Source organism: Carex rostrata, chromosome 3 (assembly GCF_964058835.1).
Source record: "Carex rostrata chromosome 3, lpCarRost1.2, whole genome shotgun sequence".
NCBI classification, from domain to species: domain Eukaryota; kingdom Viridiplantae; phylum Streptophyta; class Magnoliopsida; order Poales; family Cyperaceae; genus Carex; species Carex rostrata.
Genome location: NC_135920.1, coordinates 10193936 through 10211548, shown reverse-complemented (window position 1 = coordinate 10211548; position 17613 = coordinate 10193936). Strand labels below are relative to the sequence as shown.

Here is a 17613-nt window from a genome sequence, read left to right as displayed (position 1 = left end):
TATTTATATTTGATTATAACAAAAATTATTGAGTTCAAATACACAACCATGTCAAATGAATTTAATTGGTATAAATTTACATTTACAATTTATTGGTTTTCAAAGAAAAAAAAAAGGAAAAAAAGAAAAAAAAAAAACCGGACCGGACCGCCCGGCCCCCCTACCCGGACCGTCTTGCCCCCGAACCCGTGACGGGCATGGGTATTAAACGGGCAGGGCAGGATTTTTGAAAAAAAAAACCGTGATGCCCGGCCCGTTGTACCCTTGTGCCCGTGACCGTGTCTATCCGTGCCCGTGCCCGGATTTTGCCCGGACCGCCCGACCCGGACCGTTTACCAAACACTAACCGTAGCCCATCTCTCTCTATATATATATTTTAGTTTAAACGGGCAAGGTGCCTGTTAACTATCTTTAGCCTAGTGGAATTGGTTGGTTTCTTACAATATCTCAAATAGTAAACAAAACAGAAAGCTAGATGCTTTACATGGTTGCTCAAATGTTGTAGTTGGGCTTTTGCTGGGCCTCCGGAACAACTAAATACTTAGAACTGCCGTGCTGTTTTCTTATACATTATCGAACATCCCCAATCGGTGTTAAAAGTAAAAAGGCAATAACTTTTTACTGTTTCTGCAAAGTATTAAAAAAATGTTCATCATCTAGAAGGCTCATAAAATGGTTGAATAGCTCTTGGGCTAGGAAATGGGTCAACTTAATTAACCTAAATTAAATATATATTGGGCTTCTCACAATGAGGCTTTGGGTTTTTAAGGGCTACGTAATAAAACTATTAGTCCAGTTACTGGAAACTTTAGGCAAAAGATTGGGAAAATTAGGCCTAAACCAACACCGAAAAAGAATATTTGTCAAATTTAAAAGTATATCAGACAGCCCAGAAATCTTCAATAAAATACCTTTGGATCAAATAAAAAAAAAAATAGCTCTTTTCCTATGCACAACTTAAGTTTAATCACAATTAACTTTTTAACAATCGAAAATTTAAAGCCCTCTAATATTATTTGTAGCAAACTATGTTTCAGCATTGAGTGTTAAGACTGTTGAATAAATAAAAGAAATCAACAATTTGCTCAATGAAGAAACATGAAAATTCAATAGAATATTTATATTATAACTTTATTTTGAACCTTAATCTCAATAATAATAATGGCTACATCACATTTTACAGCTCAGGAATGAGCTTCCCAAATAAAAAATAAAAGCATTATCAACAATGTAAGAACAGAACGAATAAGATATCAATCTACTGCTTTACAAAAATATTACCAATCTATCCCCAATTACCCATTAATAACCCTGCAATTGCTTCTTATCTCGCCAAGACTCCCTGTAAGCACCTCCATATAACCCATCTTCACCATGGCTTTAGAAAAATCACTAAAGAAAACATCGGAATTATTGGCATACAGGATGACCTGACCAGCACTAGATTGATTCGATGTCAACGTCTGGTCGGATGTGAACAAGCCACGGTTATTTAACAGATCATTGAAATAACCCGTGTCAAATGAATTAGGGCTTGACGGGTCCATAGGCACCACAGTGCTGGTGTTTCCTTGTGGACATTGCTGCTGCAGTTGGGACACATAGCCTGGGTCCATGTTCGGGTCTTGACTGGCGGTAGGACCGTAGTTGTACAGCCGGTTGCTAAAGGAGCTGCAATGCGCTAAACCAATCGTGTGTGCCCCTACAAATGTTACAACGAACTGATTGTTAGCTGCTTAATTCTTCTGTTCATTGCCATCACTCCTTAAATTCAAAATTAATTTTGTTGTTACATTACCTGATAGAGCAACCATTTCACTTTGAGTGAACCCTTTATTAGCAAATGCTTGAGTCATTTGGTTGATTTCGGCTGAAGGTGGAGGGAGATTTCCCAGTGCTTCTTGCGAAGTCGATACTATGCCGTCTCGTCTACCAGAAGGAACTGGGTATGACTGACCTCCCGCCTGTGGAAAACAAATAAATTTAAAAATCAACAAAAATCATATATATATATTTTTTATTTTTTTAGACAGCGTTGCATAATCTGATATATAATTAGCCGTGAATTGCGCAGTTAAATAAGTGGAACAACTTAGTGTAATTTCAGTGAGTATGAGTGTACCTAACCAATTAATAAGCTTTTGGATTTATTAATGAAAAAGGTACCAATTGGTGGTTGTTGATAGGACCTGAGAAAAGATTAGGATAAAAAGATGCATGTGCAACACAGTCCGCATTACGTAACCTTTGTCCTTTTTTCCCCCATGTTTTCCTTATTGGTGTGATAAATTATGAATAGTTTGCATTTCCTAAGTTTTCTGTTATATTTATTTTGTAGAGGAACCATTTAAATTTCGTCAATTTATATAGCAAATCCCAAATTGTACATTATAGAGATATGTCAGCTTCAAAACTAAAATAATTCGCTCCAAATAAAATTTGAAATATTTTCTCTATTAGATAAAAAGTAAAAATTATTTTAGCAACAAATATTCTCAAATAGTCTTCAACAATCTACAGTGAACTGAAATTAATCACCGACGAATGCGCGTTTTGTTGATAATTTGGCCATATATATATAAAAGGAGACAAATCAATGTGAATTATTTGACATGGTACAAAGCACATGGGAGGTGATTGCATGATCAGACGATGATTAGCTGGAACAACAACTACTCTAACATCGGTCACTATCAAACCAGGACCTCTTGTTTCTTTCAACTCGCTCTGGTTGTATTGTTAGCAATATCCTAGATACTCTCTCTCATTAAATGTTAGTAACATGTATTCATAATTAATATACCTATCTGCTATCCAATTATCATTGAAATTAATAAAAAGAAAGGCAATGATATAATAGGGAAATTAACAAGACTTTTTTTTTTTTATCAATCATATATCATCAGACCGTATATATTTATTTTTCTTAGTTCAGTCAATCGAAAGTTCTATACAAAAAATAATATAGCGGTTTTATTTTGTAAGAAAATAAATGAAATGAAATATTGTTTTAGCTTTTAGGCATGTTTGTGCCACACGTGCTGCATGACACCCACACTATTTGATCCTTTAGCTTCACGTGGCTGGGTCAGCTACCCTTGAATCTTGATTAAAAATATATATATATCAACCCAGAAAGGTTTAACAATTCCTTGCTGAGTTGCCCTCTCAAAGGAAAAGAATCAAAAGATATCTAGCTCATATTTTAAATTAAGAATTAGATCCCCGGAGCCGTTAAGATTTCAGATTGCACGAATCTCAAGGATCCTACGCATATGCGGAGGCAATTTGCTTCCGAATGGTCCCTAAGGATCCGATACTCATGAGGCTGTACAAAAAAACACAGCTACACGCCATGTGATGTGTCTGCTTCAAGCCCTCAACTTCTAAAAACCTTTAAAACACACAAACGGGTAGCGCACTCGGATTGTATTTATTTCTTGAATGGTTTTTGCCGTTTTACTTTATTCCATTTTCTACAATGGATGAATGGATACAGTTTAAAATGGTTCACATCTCCTGTCATGACCCCACCAGACATACGGCATGCACAAGGAAACATCATATCTCAATTGGATGGTTATTAATTTTTTTTTATAAAATGGAACAAATTGAATTATTGGAATTTGATCAGAAGATCTTATAAACTGAATGGTCCATAACAAATGTGAACTCAGATATAGCATATAATGACTATATAATTAGTCGATTAGATTAGATAGGTCGAGAAATGAATACAATAAGAGCGACATGACTTAATTAAAATGCATAGAAGGTCCTATCATTCTAATTTGTTATTTTTTCTATTGGCTTTATTGTTCCTAATAATGTCTTAAATTTAAAATTGGTGCACTCGAACATGCAATTAAATTAGTCATGCCCAATCTTCTATAGACTTAATTAATTAATATGGTTCAAATTTGTGCGCTTCTCCAACGGTGGTATATTTATGATATATATTTAATTAGGTATAAGTTGATGTATTTATGAGGTAGCCCCTTTAGACGGCATTGAAACAGTTAATTCCATGTGGACTGCGTCACCTAATAATTTGGTTGCATGATCTATTTCTGGGAGTTTGTTGGGGGTATATATATTGTTTAATATTTAGAAACTCATTTACTTAATTGTCACATAGCAGTTGGCAATTAGTTGAATATTTCACCGTATATATCGCAGGATCTGATTTCCCCCATATCCAGGGACAAGTTTCTCTGACTAAGTAAACAAAAATAAAAATGCATGCTCTATATGTTACTTAAACTAGCAAACCTGTCATTTATTCTGGTAATAAAAAAAACATGTTAAATAAAGTGAAAATAAAAATGCTGTATAATTTACTCAATTTATTATTGTTGTTGTTATTTGGCAATTACCTGTGCAACACCATCTCTAGCAGCAAAAGCGAGTATATCTGCACATGACACAACGCCAAAGCATGCTTCTTCTAGCCTCGCCTTTGCATTATCAATTACTTCAAAGCCTCTCAAGCTGGTGTTTGGCGGTGCATCTTTCTCTGCCGTATTATTTGTTGTGGAATCAAGAAGCACTGATGCGTCACATCCCTGTTGCACACAGTAGAATACATCAATTCTAAAGTTTGATAATTACTTCAAAATAAAAAATAACAGTGAGAAGTGCGCAAATTATGATGGCGAATTATTGAGTGGACATGCCCTTTTACAGCTCATGATGTTGACTGATAATATATGTTTAAGGTAAACAAACAAAAACAGAGAAAAAGAGCATAACAATCACAAAATAGGAAAAATGAATTTGATTGCTCTGAATTTTAATTTGGTCCTTATCTCAATGTCAAAATGCATATCATGGGAACATGGAACGAAAGCATTGACAAAACAAGCTATATATCACTTTACAGTTCAATTCAGTATACTGAGCCTTCAATTCACATAATTTAATTTCCTCAAAAGATTTATCAAAACAAAGAAGAAAAAACAAAAGAATAAAAGAAAAAAACAGATTAACAACTAACCCGAACGAAACAATCATGGAAATGCAGTCGCAGAAGCCCAGCAGCAATGCCGGGATTAGCATTGACGGCTTTGCTCACCTCTTGCTGTACAATTATCTCTGCTGCCGGGCAAGAAGTATCGTAGTATCCTACTTGAAGCTGAGCATTTGATCTCCACAAACCCATCCAAAATGCACAAACTAACAATAGTAATGTGGCCTTGCCCCTTTTTTCAATTGCCATATTTGCTCTCTGAACTTTTGATCAATGGTGCTCGATCCCTTAATGACTAAGTTTTGAGAGTGTGGGAGGGAAGCTTATATAGAATTTGAAGTGTTCTGTGCAATTACATTATTCCATCTACAGTGCAATTTTTGTATTTCGTCGGTTGTGAAAGGTTTACCCATCATCTGTTATTTTGATTTAATTGCAAACGTTTGAAATTATAAATTGGTTTAGTTATTAAAGAGGGTGATGCTACATTATTTAAACTATGTTAGGCATGTTAATCTATAGGGGACAATACTTGTGGAACTATGGTATAGATAACTTTCAAAAACTATATGAATTTCAAAAAAAACCTTTCAAAAACTATAAAATCGATTATCTAAAGAATTTAGGAAAAAAAAATAGCAAAAGGAAATTTATCGTTCAAAAAACATTCACATTCAAAATGCATATAATTGTAATGTAATTGATTATTGATCTCACATGCATCATTTTATTGAACTAATAAGAGTGGTTAAAAATGAAAATCTTATGCAGAAAGTTAACCCCTAATAATTATTCAAAGGGTTAATTCTAATTTATAAAATCGCACCTTTTATAGTATTGTAAATCTTATCCATTGATAAATGTCTAATTTATGAAATGTATTGCGCATTTAGCCTTTTACTACTCATAAATGTCAAATTTATAAAATTGCACCTTTTATTGTATTAAACATTTTATCTCTGATAAATGTATTACACCGAATACATTAAAAAAAAATGATTCAATAGACCACTCATGCTTGATGGAAATTAAATCAAAACGTATGTTGAAAATTATCGAATTATATGAAATTAAATTTATGATTTTCAAAATTTTATTTTTATTATATGATACACATATTATTAAAAATGACATAGTTAATATGATAAAACATAGTGTTTTCTTCAATTGTTTATATTAAAATCACAATTTCAAAAAACTGAATCTAGTGATATACGTTATTTTTCTTAGTATAATATGTAATGCAAAATAGAATAACAACTTATTTGATAACTACAACAACTAAGTAGAGAGTATATATACAAATAAACATATATCATCTTAGCAATTAAACATTTAGTGATATTTAAAATTAATTGTACATCCAATGAACGGTTTGAAAATAGCTTTTGCATCTTTAAGCACTAAACAAATGAATTTTAAATTACATCGATCAAACTTGATATACAACATAATTGAAAGGGAGGGTTCAAAGGCCTTCATTTTGTATGTCTCCACCATACCTTTATTTTTAAAAAACATTAATAAATAAAAATTTAAATCATAAACATCAAAATAAAACTGTTAGATGTGATCTATGTTATTTTCTCTATGTGTTCATAAAAAATATTACATTTTTATTTTGTTTTTATGTGAATCAATCATTTGAAAAATCAACGTCTAGAAATTATCTATATTAAATTATTAATATATGTTTTTTACGAGTAGAACTAGGGTGTTCTTAAGCTCACCAAGGTGTTTGGTGAGCTTAACTACAAAATCTATTAGATTGACTTTAAACAATAAATCCAAACCGTTGAAACCGATTTACTTCATGAGTGATGAATTTACATGTAAAGTTTTTAGAATTTTGAATTAATTTTGTATGAAGTCAAGCGGCCAAAAAATGTTCAAAAAATGAATGCACTAAAATTAATTTATAAACCATCTAATTTTGACCGCTTGACTTTATACTAAAATAATTCGAAAACTTGAAATCTTTGCATGTAATTCATCAATTGTGAAGTAGATGGATTTCAATTGTTTAGATTTGTCGTTTGAAATAGATATAATATATGTTGGAGTTAAGCTCACCAAACACCTTGGTGAGCTTAAGAACACCCTAGTTTTACTCGTTTTTTACAAGCTCTAGATGACCACTATAACAAAGTTGAATTGTCATAATTTTGTACACGTGCATAGATAAAATGATATAGATCATATCCAACAGTTTTAATTTAACTTTTAAGTTTTAAATTTTGATTTATTAACGTTTTTAAAAATGGAAACATGATGGAGGCATTTGAACTCTCCTCTAATTGAAATGTATAAAGATGAGGAGTCAAATGCCTCCATTTTTAAAACTTAAATGACTCAAAATTTAAAACTTAAACGTCAAAATAAAATCATTAGATGTGATCTATGTTATTTTCTCTACGTGCTCATAAAAAATTATTATATTTTGATTTTGCTTTTATATGAATCAATAAGTTGAAAAATCAACGTCTAGAAATTATCCACATTAGTATATATTTTTACAAGTTCAAGATGACAACCAAAACAAAGTTGAAATGCCATAATTTATTACACGTGCATAGATAAAATGATGTAGTTCATATCCAACAGTTTTATTTTGAATTTTAAGATTTAAATTTTGAGTTATTAAATTTTTTTAAAATAGAGGCATTTGAACCCTATATCTAAAATTGTATAATTATTTTATTATTTATAGTGGTTGTCAAATATTTATATGGTTGTAAATATCTCTAATATTAATTTAACTCAATTACAGATGCAAATAATCCATCTATAGGAGTCGACTAATACCAAATAAGAAAATTTCAAAATCATGCAATTGCAAATGATTGTAGAAGAGAAAGACTAGGGACATGTGAGTAGAGGCGGAATCTGCGACCGCGTGAGAAAGAAAGGCATGTGCAGGCCAATTTGTTAGAGGCAAGAGTCAAGTGACAATTTTGCATTTGATGGAATCCAAGTACTTAAGAGATGTAAAATAATAGACATAAAAATGGCAAGCACTTACATCTGCACGCTACTCTACTTACTTTCTCAATCAATTATATATGGCCGCAGATTCCCGAAAATTTTATTAATAATCTTCTCAAAAGAAAAATAAACAAAAAACCCACTAATTCTGAGGAATTCGAAAAATATTCGAACCGCAATATTCATCGCACACAATGTCACTCCGTACCTCGAGTATAGTATGGTAGCAACATGCGGTTGTGACGACCGTAGTCGCATTCAAACTCTGCATTTAATTAAAAAAGAAAAGAAAATACAATTCATTAAATATTCATAGAAAAAATGGTGTTATTAATTTTTTTTGAAAATATTACTAATTTAAAACTAATTCCAGTGGTTGCCTCTAGAATAGAGTATTCGTTGTTCCGATATCACATAAAGTCGTTGATCATGTCTGTGCGACTCCGGATACTAGAAACATCAGTCAGGACCCTATCAACGCACCGAGAGAGATTGTACCCACTAAAAGATAGTACATCGATCTCTACTAAAGATGATCTCTCTACTAGAGAATGTCATGTATTTGATAATTTTTAAAATTAATATTGGTACCATTTTAACAGTTTCGGTTACATTCGGGATTTATTTGATACAAAAGAATTGGAGTGAGTCTATGGTACTATGCATATTACGATTTGGCACCGTGCTACGGCTCTATATTCGAGTTTTTAAATTCTAACGGTCGATCCGAACCGTTCATCTTGTTCTCCATATTAATATGTGTTTGGAGACCAAATTTTATATTTTTCGAAATTTTTTTACTATTTTTTTAGATATTTAGAAAATCACTTGATCTGAAAATTCTTGACCATCCAAAAACAGTGATTTTCAATAAATTTCAAAAAATAGTAAAAAAATTTCAAAAAATGTAAAATTTGGTCTCCAAACACATATTAATATGGAAAACAAGATGAACGGTTCGGATCGACCGTTAGAATTTAAAAACTCGAATATAGAGCCGTAACACGGTGCCAAATCGTAATATGCATAGTACCATAGACTCACTCAAAGAATTGGAACAGATTATTTGCAAAGCGGTGGCTTTGGAGTTTGGTCCCATATATAGTAGTTTGTCCCCTTTGTTCTTTCTTAAAGGGTTACCTACCTAGATAGCAAAATGTAACGAACCTTCTTCTCGCTTCATTTATTAATTAGTCGGCCATATGAAACTGTTCCGAAAGAACCAGTTTGAAAATGCGCCAGCTGAGCAGAGTGACCCATTTCTCTGCTGTTTTTCTGAGCCTGGCTCTGTCTCATATTTCATAAGTCAATGGCAAGCTGGTGCACATGCTTGGCCTTTTCTTTTTAAGATAAAAAAAAAAAAACCTTTTTAGTTGGTGAGACTTATCCTGTTAGGTCTGAACATAAATCTGAACATTGCAAGATTATACGAAAAAATGGTTGTTCGTCGACTTACGTTCGTTCGATTTTGATTCAAATAAGTTTAAGTTTGATTTATTTTTGTTAATTTGTTTGAGCTATTTATGTAATTATATTTGGACTATTTTGCTATCAATATAAATTGCCATATAAATATATTTATTTTTCAAATTTTATTTATAAAAAATAAAAATTAATAATTAGGCAAATAATATACAAAAGAGTGAATACTAATTATTTTGCACCTCCATTAAGGAAGGAGTTGAACCATAATTAAAAGAGGAGGGTTCAAATGCCTCTATTTTTGGTGCCTTCATCATGCCTCCATTTTTAAAAACTTTAATAACTAAAAATTTGAAAGTTAAAAGTCAAAATAAAACCGTTGGATATGATCTATATTATTTTATCTATACACATGTAAAATATTAAAATATTTCAACTTTGTTTTGATTGTCATCAAGAGATTGTAAAAAAATATACTAATGTGGATAATTTCTAGACGTTGATTTTTCAATTTATTAATTCACATAAAAACAAAATTGAAATGTGATAATATTTTACGAATATATAGAGAAAATAACATAGATCACATCTAACGGTTTTATTTTGACATTTATAATTTAAATTTGGAGTTATTTAAATTTTTAAAAATATAGACACAATGGAGACACAAAAAATAGAGTCATTTTAACTCTCTAATTAAAATTAGATTTAACCAAGCAGTCCTATACTCCTATTTAAGGCCGTTTTAGCTTTCATCATTTTTTTGGGTCATTTCAGATTTAATTGCTTCACAGCCCATACATAAGGAGTCCAATTGGGCTAAGGGCCTGTAATTACTTGACCCTGATAAATCGAGAATATATAGATTATACACACAATAAACATATTCTGCAAAATTCTCTCACATTAAAAGATCTCTTAATACTAAAAAAAAGAGTAGAACTAGGGTGTTCTTAAGCTCACCAAAATGTTTGGTGAGCTTAACTCCAAAACTCGTCAAATCGGTTTTAAATGACGAATCCGAACCGTTGGAACCCGCCTATCTTACATGTGATGTGTCTACATGTGAATTTTTTAAACATTCGAATTAATTTAGTATAAAGTAAATTGGTCAAAATTAGAAGGTTAATAAATTAATTTTAGTGCATTCATTTTTTGAACGTTTTTTGACCGCTTGACTTTATACTATTTTAATTCAAATGTTTAAAATTTACACATGTAGGCTCATCACTTGTAAGATAGACGGGTTCCAACGGTTCGGATTCGTTATTTGAAACCGATTTGATGGGTTTTGGAGTTAAGCTCACCAAACACTTTGGTGAGCTTAAGAACACCCTAGTTCTACTCCTAAAAAAATATCCAACTAACTATAGTGAGCATATCAATGGGCTTTCTCAGTCTTTCATGCAATCTACACATACAAGTACAACCCGCACGTTACTAAAGAAGTTTAATAGTATTACAGAGTACTGGGATTTGAGCGAAATTAAGCGCAATAGGCCAATAGCGCATAGGTCAATTGCAAAAACAAAAATCAACAAATAGGTCGTCCAATTTCATTGACAAAAATTCCAGTCACTTCCAGAATTCAAGTCTTTGTTGGTCGTAGTGCTCATGTAATTAAATAGCTTTTAAGGCAACTTAGAAGCATTTGACCCGCTGTTTAAGTTCTCCACTTTGACTGTCTATAATTAGCTTTTATTAAAGGTTAGGAACAATAATTAACCTCCTTTTCTGCATCTCCCACTACACATTCCTCTAGAGATTATAAAATATACAAAGAAAATCACGTAACCAGTTTTCCAGCATAATAATGTAAGAGAAATAGCTCGGAAAACTAAATATAATCAAACGTGAAATGGAATAATTGAAAGAAAAATAAGTAAATATTGTTTACATGCATGTGCAAGCTATTAATTAATTTCGGCACATCGTTTTTCACCTACAATTTGTTTTTTTTTTATTAGGGATCAGCTATAAATATATAAAGCGGATCTGTTAAAGTGTTGAGCAAAATGTAAAAATGAGCAATTTAATAAATATATACATCTTTTAAATCAATATATTTTAAGTTCAAGAGCGCCATTCCAGTTAAAATGTTATATACATTCCCAAGACGTCTTATTCTGTATTTATTATGTTGTCTGACACAATGTACCATTTATAAGCAAACCGTATTATACATATATTACATTACAAAATAATTGTAAGCAACTGTGAATATAATTAATCTATTAATTAATTATAAATTTTTGCCAACTACACATCAATTACAACGAGTTAAATCATTTGTAACAATCACTTCCTTTAATACAAATGAAAATAATATTCTTGATCAGTTGGTTACGTGACACCAAGTTCTTATTTCGCCATTTGTACCCGTGAGCACATCGATGTTCCCCATCTTTATCATTGCCGCAGCAAACTTGGACATGAAAGTTTGCGAGTTTTGTGCGTATTGCGTAACCAATGAAGACGTGGCACTGCTTGACATGAGAGTCTGGTCGGATGTGAACAACCCGTTGTTAGACAAGAGATTCTGGTAGTACTTGACATCGAAGGTATTCGGGGTAACAGGATCGATCGACACAGTCGTGTTTGGGTTGGTATTGCTTTGGGGGCATTTTTGAATCAGTTGGGAGGCCAGAGTAGAGTTCAAGGTTGGGTCTGTGCTTGAGTTGGGGCTGAAATTGTAAAGCCTGCTGCTGAAGGAGCTACAGTGTGATTGACCGATGGTGTGTGCCCCTATTGAAATGCAAGAAACAAATAATTTCATATTATTATATATAGTTAAAAAAAAATTGTCTTAAGATAAAGTCATAAGGTGAAATTTGGGCGTAAAATGGTTTCCGTTACATACTTACATTAATTGGTGCAAATCATGAAAATTGAAAAAGAGAGAAATAAAAAAAGGAAAGGTGGTCGACGTTCCCAATTTTTTTTTTTTTTTGCATTAATTGGCTCGACATTCCCAATTTACGTTTTGATAAATTGATAGAATATATATATGGTGAGAATTAATTAACCATACAGAGTAACATAAATGAAAATTTTACCCGAAAGAGTAACCATCTCATCTTGGGTGAGGCCTTTATTGGCGAACATTTGTGTGATCCTGTTGACATCACCAAAAGGAGGAGGCAGATTTTGAAGCGCTTCTGAGGCTGAAGAAGTCCTTCCATCTCTCCTGCCAGATGGCACAGCATATGTAATGCCTCCACTCTGACATATATTAAAACAAAAAAAGGAATAATTGAGACCACAGAAAGAAAGGGAGAACATATATGAGTGCTTATTTCGTGATTCAAGGGAAATGTCGGTTAACTGCTCTTCTTTTTTTGGAATGAAAATGTTTAGTGTGTGAACAATTCAGCTTACTTTTTATAAATCTATTTTATTTTATTTTTTATAATTTTCTGAACGTAACGTTCTTTTCCTCCACCGCCGATGTCATTTTTGGTGATGATGCATGCATGAATGTATGATAAATACTTATAGTAAACTGTTATAAAGAGTAACTACAAACAGCTTAAAATTTTCTGCTATAGCTTGCTTCTCATTCTCCTATGCACTTACCATGTGTCTCAAAAGCTCTTACATTCATGTTTTAACTTTGAAGGTGTTTATGCGAGAAATTAATGTGCGGCATAACCGAAGAATCCCTTTTCTAAACGTAAGCAATCATTTTTTATGATACTTCCTATGTTTAATTGGGAATGAATTAATGGTTCTGATTTTCATGCTGAATAATTATGGTGGTTACAATTTCGATGCATTTATTATGACTTATTCACGTGAATAATTATATGAATATCAGGATACCAGAAAAGCAGATCAGTGCAACAGAATTCAAGGCCTATATAATTATTTTGCACGTGGACATATATGATAGAACTCATTCTAGAATCTAGATTAAGTTTTCAGTAAATGCATATATTAGCCAAATAAATTTCATGAACTAATTTTGGTGAATGTCAAAGCGACCTTCTGTCACATTGCTGCACAGAAACCAGCCCCACCATCTCCACATGGGAATTTCAATGCATGATTAGTTTGACTTTCAGAGAATATGATTCCAAGCATTAATGTTTTCTCTTGAATCAATAGTTAACTAATATATCACTCAAAGGGTACTCTGAGCTAACATGCATATGACCGTTGTTAAACGAACTATATATCATGAAAGAGTAATAATGCATAAAACAGTAGTGAAATATATACTAATAAATTACCAGCGCCACACTGTCTCTAGCAGCAAATGCAAGGATATCTGCACATGAAACGATTCCCTTGCAAACTTGCTCTAACCGCCACTTGGCATACCAAATGATCTCGAAGCCGCGTAAGCTTTTGTTCGGGATGGCATCTATCTCAGCCTGGTTCCATGGATAAGACACAAGCATGATCGACGCGTCACATCCCTATAATCAGTTACAACATATATAATTCCTGTGAATTTGACTAATACAAGGAATGAATTAGATTTTTAATAATAGATGAAAAACATATAAATGAATTACTGTTTTACCCGGACAAAACAGTCATGGAAATGCAGCCTCAGAAGGCCAGCTGCTAAGCCGGGATCAGAAGCCACCGCTTTGCTGACCTCTTCTCTGACAATGGCCTCGGCCTGGGCACAGGTGGTGTTATAGAAACCGACTTTCAATAAATCAGCTTTCGAACCTTGAGCAAAGAAGCAAAAGTACAAGGCTAAGAACACTAGCTTCTGTGTAATTGTGAAAGCCATATCCTATCTCTGTTGAAATGCTCTCGATGGTATTAGCAGGGAGGATTATAGAATAGTGTTACATGTAACGATCAATTTATAGGGGAGAGTTAAGGAACTAATTAATTATTTTAATTTCCTCCTAAGTGAGATAAGAGAGGTTGGTTGGTAGGGACGAAAGCACAATTTTGTGTGAATTTAGCGAAGAGAAGGATGCATGCATGTGCAGTGTGGTTGAAGGACAACGGCTAGGAAACAAAACTGAGATTTTACGCGCCCTGCGTCGGGACGCCAAATTAAACTTGTGCAAGTTGGTCTGTGGAATATTATAACAGTAATAATAGTTTATTAATTTAATAAATAATGTAATGGTCAGGATACTAGCTTAGTTCTAATGTTATGGACACACGTCTTATAATGTGAGAAGTTATATATGAGTTCGAAATCGGAATGAAAGAACTATTGAACAATTAAATAAAAGTTTGTATGTTAGATTTTTACATTAATTTCTATATTAAAAAATTAAATCTAATTGAGTTATTAGAGACACAGAGGGAAGTATCAAGTATGTGAGGTGGGGTCATATATTATATATAATAAAAGTCATGAGGATATTTGGAAATTAGTGGAACATATATAAATGGGTAAAAACGGTTAATTACGAAGAATATATAGTAGAATACACTAAATATAATTAGAGATTGGAAGAAATTATTATAATAAACTGGCACTAACTAGTAACTAATCTTTTCTAAGAAATTAGTGTCCTAGATTGTTTTTGCATTTAACTTATATAACCATTGTTACAATCGACAAATTTTTTATCACATAAAAAATTGTAACTATAATTTATTCTCTATAATATAGACAGTCCATGCATTAATTTAGTTCAGAACTATTTAAAACTAATTCAAAATCTGTCAAAGCAATTTTAAAATAATGGTTTAGTTTTGTCGACATTTAATCAGTAATTATATATACAGCTCTTCAATTGCATCAAATTGTATATACATTTTTAAAATTGTAAAGAATATTTATGTAATTTATACTTTCCATTTGAATGAAACTTTAATAACTATATATATTCCCAATTTTAATGCTAACGTAACATAAACCCAAACAATTATAAATTAGTAATTAAAGAACACATTCTAGAAGTTACTGAGAGGTAACATTAATTAATCAAATTAATTTCGTCCATTACGTAACGTGGTTAATTAATATCATTATTATTAATTGGTATTTACGATATTGCATTTCATAACAATATAGGAAACATTGGCTCTTAAGAAAAGTGGGCATATATTTTGTAATACCTAAGAAATTCAATCCAAGCATTGCTTCGTTAGCCAACTTCTTGTTCCAATCACAATTTATGGCAAAATATTAGGCTCGAGTGAGGAGCATATTGAAAGTAATTAATTCACAAACCACCCCCCCCCCCCCCCCCCCCCCCCCTCCCGCCCCTCTTCCCTCCGCCCGCCACTATTTCTCAACCTGTATGGACTCCGTCGGTCAGCCACTAGCCTTGTTCCGTGACCTCTTCGGCTGTCATTTCTCTCTTCTTTCTCTTAAGTTTCAATTCCGATCTTCTTGCTTCGTTAGTGTCTTCTCTGGCCACCACCAGTCTTCCTTCCTTCTCCGTTAGTGTCTCCATAAGAAAGAGGAGGCGTAGCCCCTCCGCTTCCTCCAACCACCACTTTTTTTAACTGTCACTCTAACCTTATTCTCAATCTCTAAAACCTCTACACCGGAATCCTAGTCAGAGGTGGGGGACGTCGCACCCAGTGCCGGCCTCCCTCACCTGCCACCACCCCCTTTTCCTTTTTTTTTTTAAAAAAAGAAAAAGAAAATTACAGATGCTTCTATCTTGGTGTTGTTAGCCGGCTGGTGCAGCGAAGAGCAAGAAGATGAGAGAGGAGATTGATGATCGCTTAAAGTCGATTCGTTAGATGTTATTGTTATGTTGTTAGTGATTGTATTGTGTTTTTAGATGTTGTTGTGTTGTTTGAATGATATTGTGATGATGTTGTGATATTGCGGTGATAAATATAATTTTACTTTTATTTAATTAAAAATTATACTTGACAGGCCAAGATTTAAAAAAAACTTCTTGTTCCAATCAATCAATCTATGTTCGGAAACAATTTTTATATTTACCACAAGCATTCTCTCATTTTTAATCGAAATACAAAATATAAGCTAGACATGACAGAATGTCCATTAGGGTTTTCCAGTCTTGCATATTTTCATAATGTAATTTTTTAAAATTTAAGAAAAAAAGTAGAATCACGTCAATTAACTTAAAAAAAATTCATTCAGATTTTAAACCCACAGCATCCTATACGGAATACATTATCTTATAATTATATCAAATATTATGATCATGTGTACATTAATTCTTGTTTTTCTTTTATTATAATATTATTGACGAACAAAGAATTTTTGTAATAAACCTTAATTATGCTGTTGTTTATATAATTTGCTGCTATATATTGACCTTAACTAACAAGCTCTCTCTCAAAAACAAAAAAGACCTTAACTAACATGCCAGCTAGAGGGTTGATAATTGCATTCCATTGGCGCCATGTACAACTACCATCTTCTTTCTATTGAACTTCGAAATACCAATAAAAATAAAAATTGCACTGGTTTCCCTGCATTGGATTGGATTGCCCAGGTGCGGTGAGGACGGCTGAGACGTGCATCTACCGACTTCCCATTTTTTCTGATAAACTAATTAAGAGAATAGCTGTCATTACTCTAGATTCAACATTATTAAATTCTTCCTCGTTCGCCTAACCACGCTCCTAAATTATGATTATCTCACAGAAGTGTGTTTCAGTGCATTATTACATGATGATGCTAACGACCTCCCGCCAATATATAACACACATATCATGCCTAAATTTATGCCTCAAATACATAAACGGGGCGGAGCAAAATTTTAAACGTAGGACACGAATTTGACAAGAAATAATATATAATTATGTCAAAAAGATAAAATATTATTTTTATCAAAATCAAAATCAAAATCAATATCAATATTTTATTTTTATTTTTATCAATAGCAATGAAATATTATTCAATGAATATAACTTAATTGTCAATATATAAGATCTTTAATACAAAAAAATAAAGCAAATATATTGAAATGACAATGATTGAAGATTGAAGGCGGATATTTATTTGATTTTCTTGAAAAAAAAAATCTCCAACTTGAAGACAACACAAATATTTTAAATTATAACATTACATATATTCAAGGATATTTTGCTTTTTCTGATCCAAATTAAATTTATAGTGAGATTAACAATTGGGAATGATTGTGGATCGCAAAAATGTATGACATTTGTTTAAAGAAAAATGAATTGTATGATATATATATATGCATATTGTTTTTGTTTGAGATAACATATACGTATTGCTTTATTTTAGATAACATATACATATTGCTTAGTTATACATTTAGAGATTACGTGATTATTCTTTCCCTTTTTTATACATTTAG

General features: G+C 32.3%; 2 protein-coding genes across 2 annotated transcripts; both read right to left on the bottom strand.

Annotated features, from left to right (window-relative positions):
- Nucleotides 1–1105: 1105 nt before the first annotated feature.
- LOC144551399 (peroxidase 5-like) lies at nucleotides 1106–5319 on the bottom strand. Its single transcript, XM_078299344.1, has 4 exons — nucleotides 4997–5319; nucleotides 4377–4565; nucleotides 1799–1964; nucleotides 1106–1702 (listed from the first exon to the last, which is right to left on the bottom strand). The coding sequence occupies exons 1-4, from the start codon at nucleotides 5216–5218 to the stop codon at nucleotides 1296–1298; spliced, it is 984 nt and encodes a 327-aa protein (XP_078155470.1). The 5' UTR covers nucleotides 5219–5319; the 3' UTR covers nucleotides 1106–1295.
- Nucleotides 5320–11542: 6223 nt separating this feature from the next.
- Nucleotides 11543–14172, bottom strand: LOC144551945 (peroxidase 5-like). The gene is made up of 4 exons (XM_078300055.1): nucleotides 13905–14172; nucleotides 13609–13797; nucleotides 12433–12598; nucleotides 11543–12121 (listed from the first exon to the last, which is right to left on the bottom strand). Exons 1-4 carry the CDS (start codon nucleotides 14121–14123, stop codon nucleotides 11712–11714), a joined length of 984 nt encoding a protein of 327 aa, XP_078156181.1. The 5' UTR covers nucleotides 14124–14172; the 3' UTR covers nucleotides 11543–11711.
- Between the last annotated feature and the right edge of the window lie 3441 nt (nucleotides 14173–17613).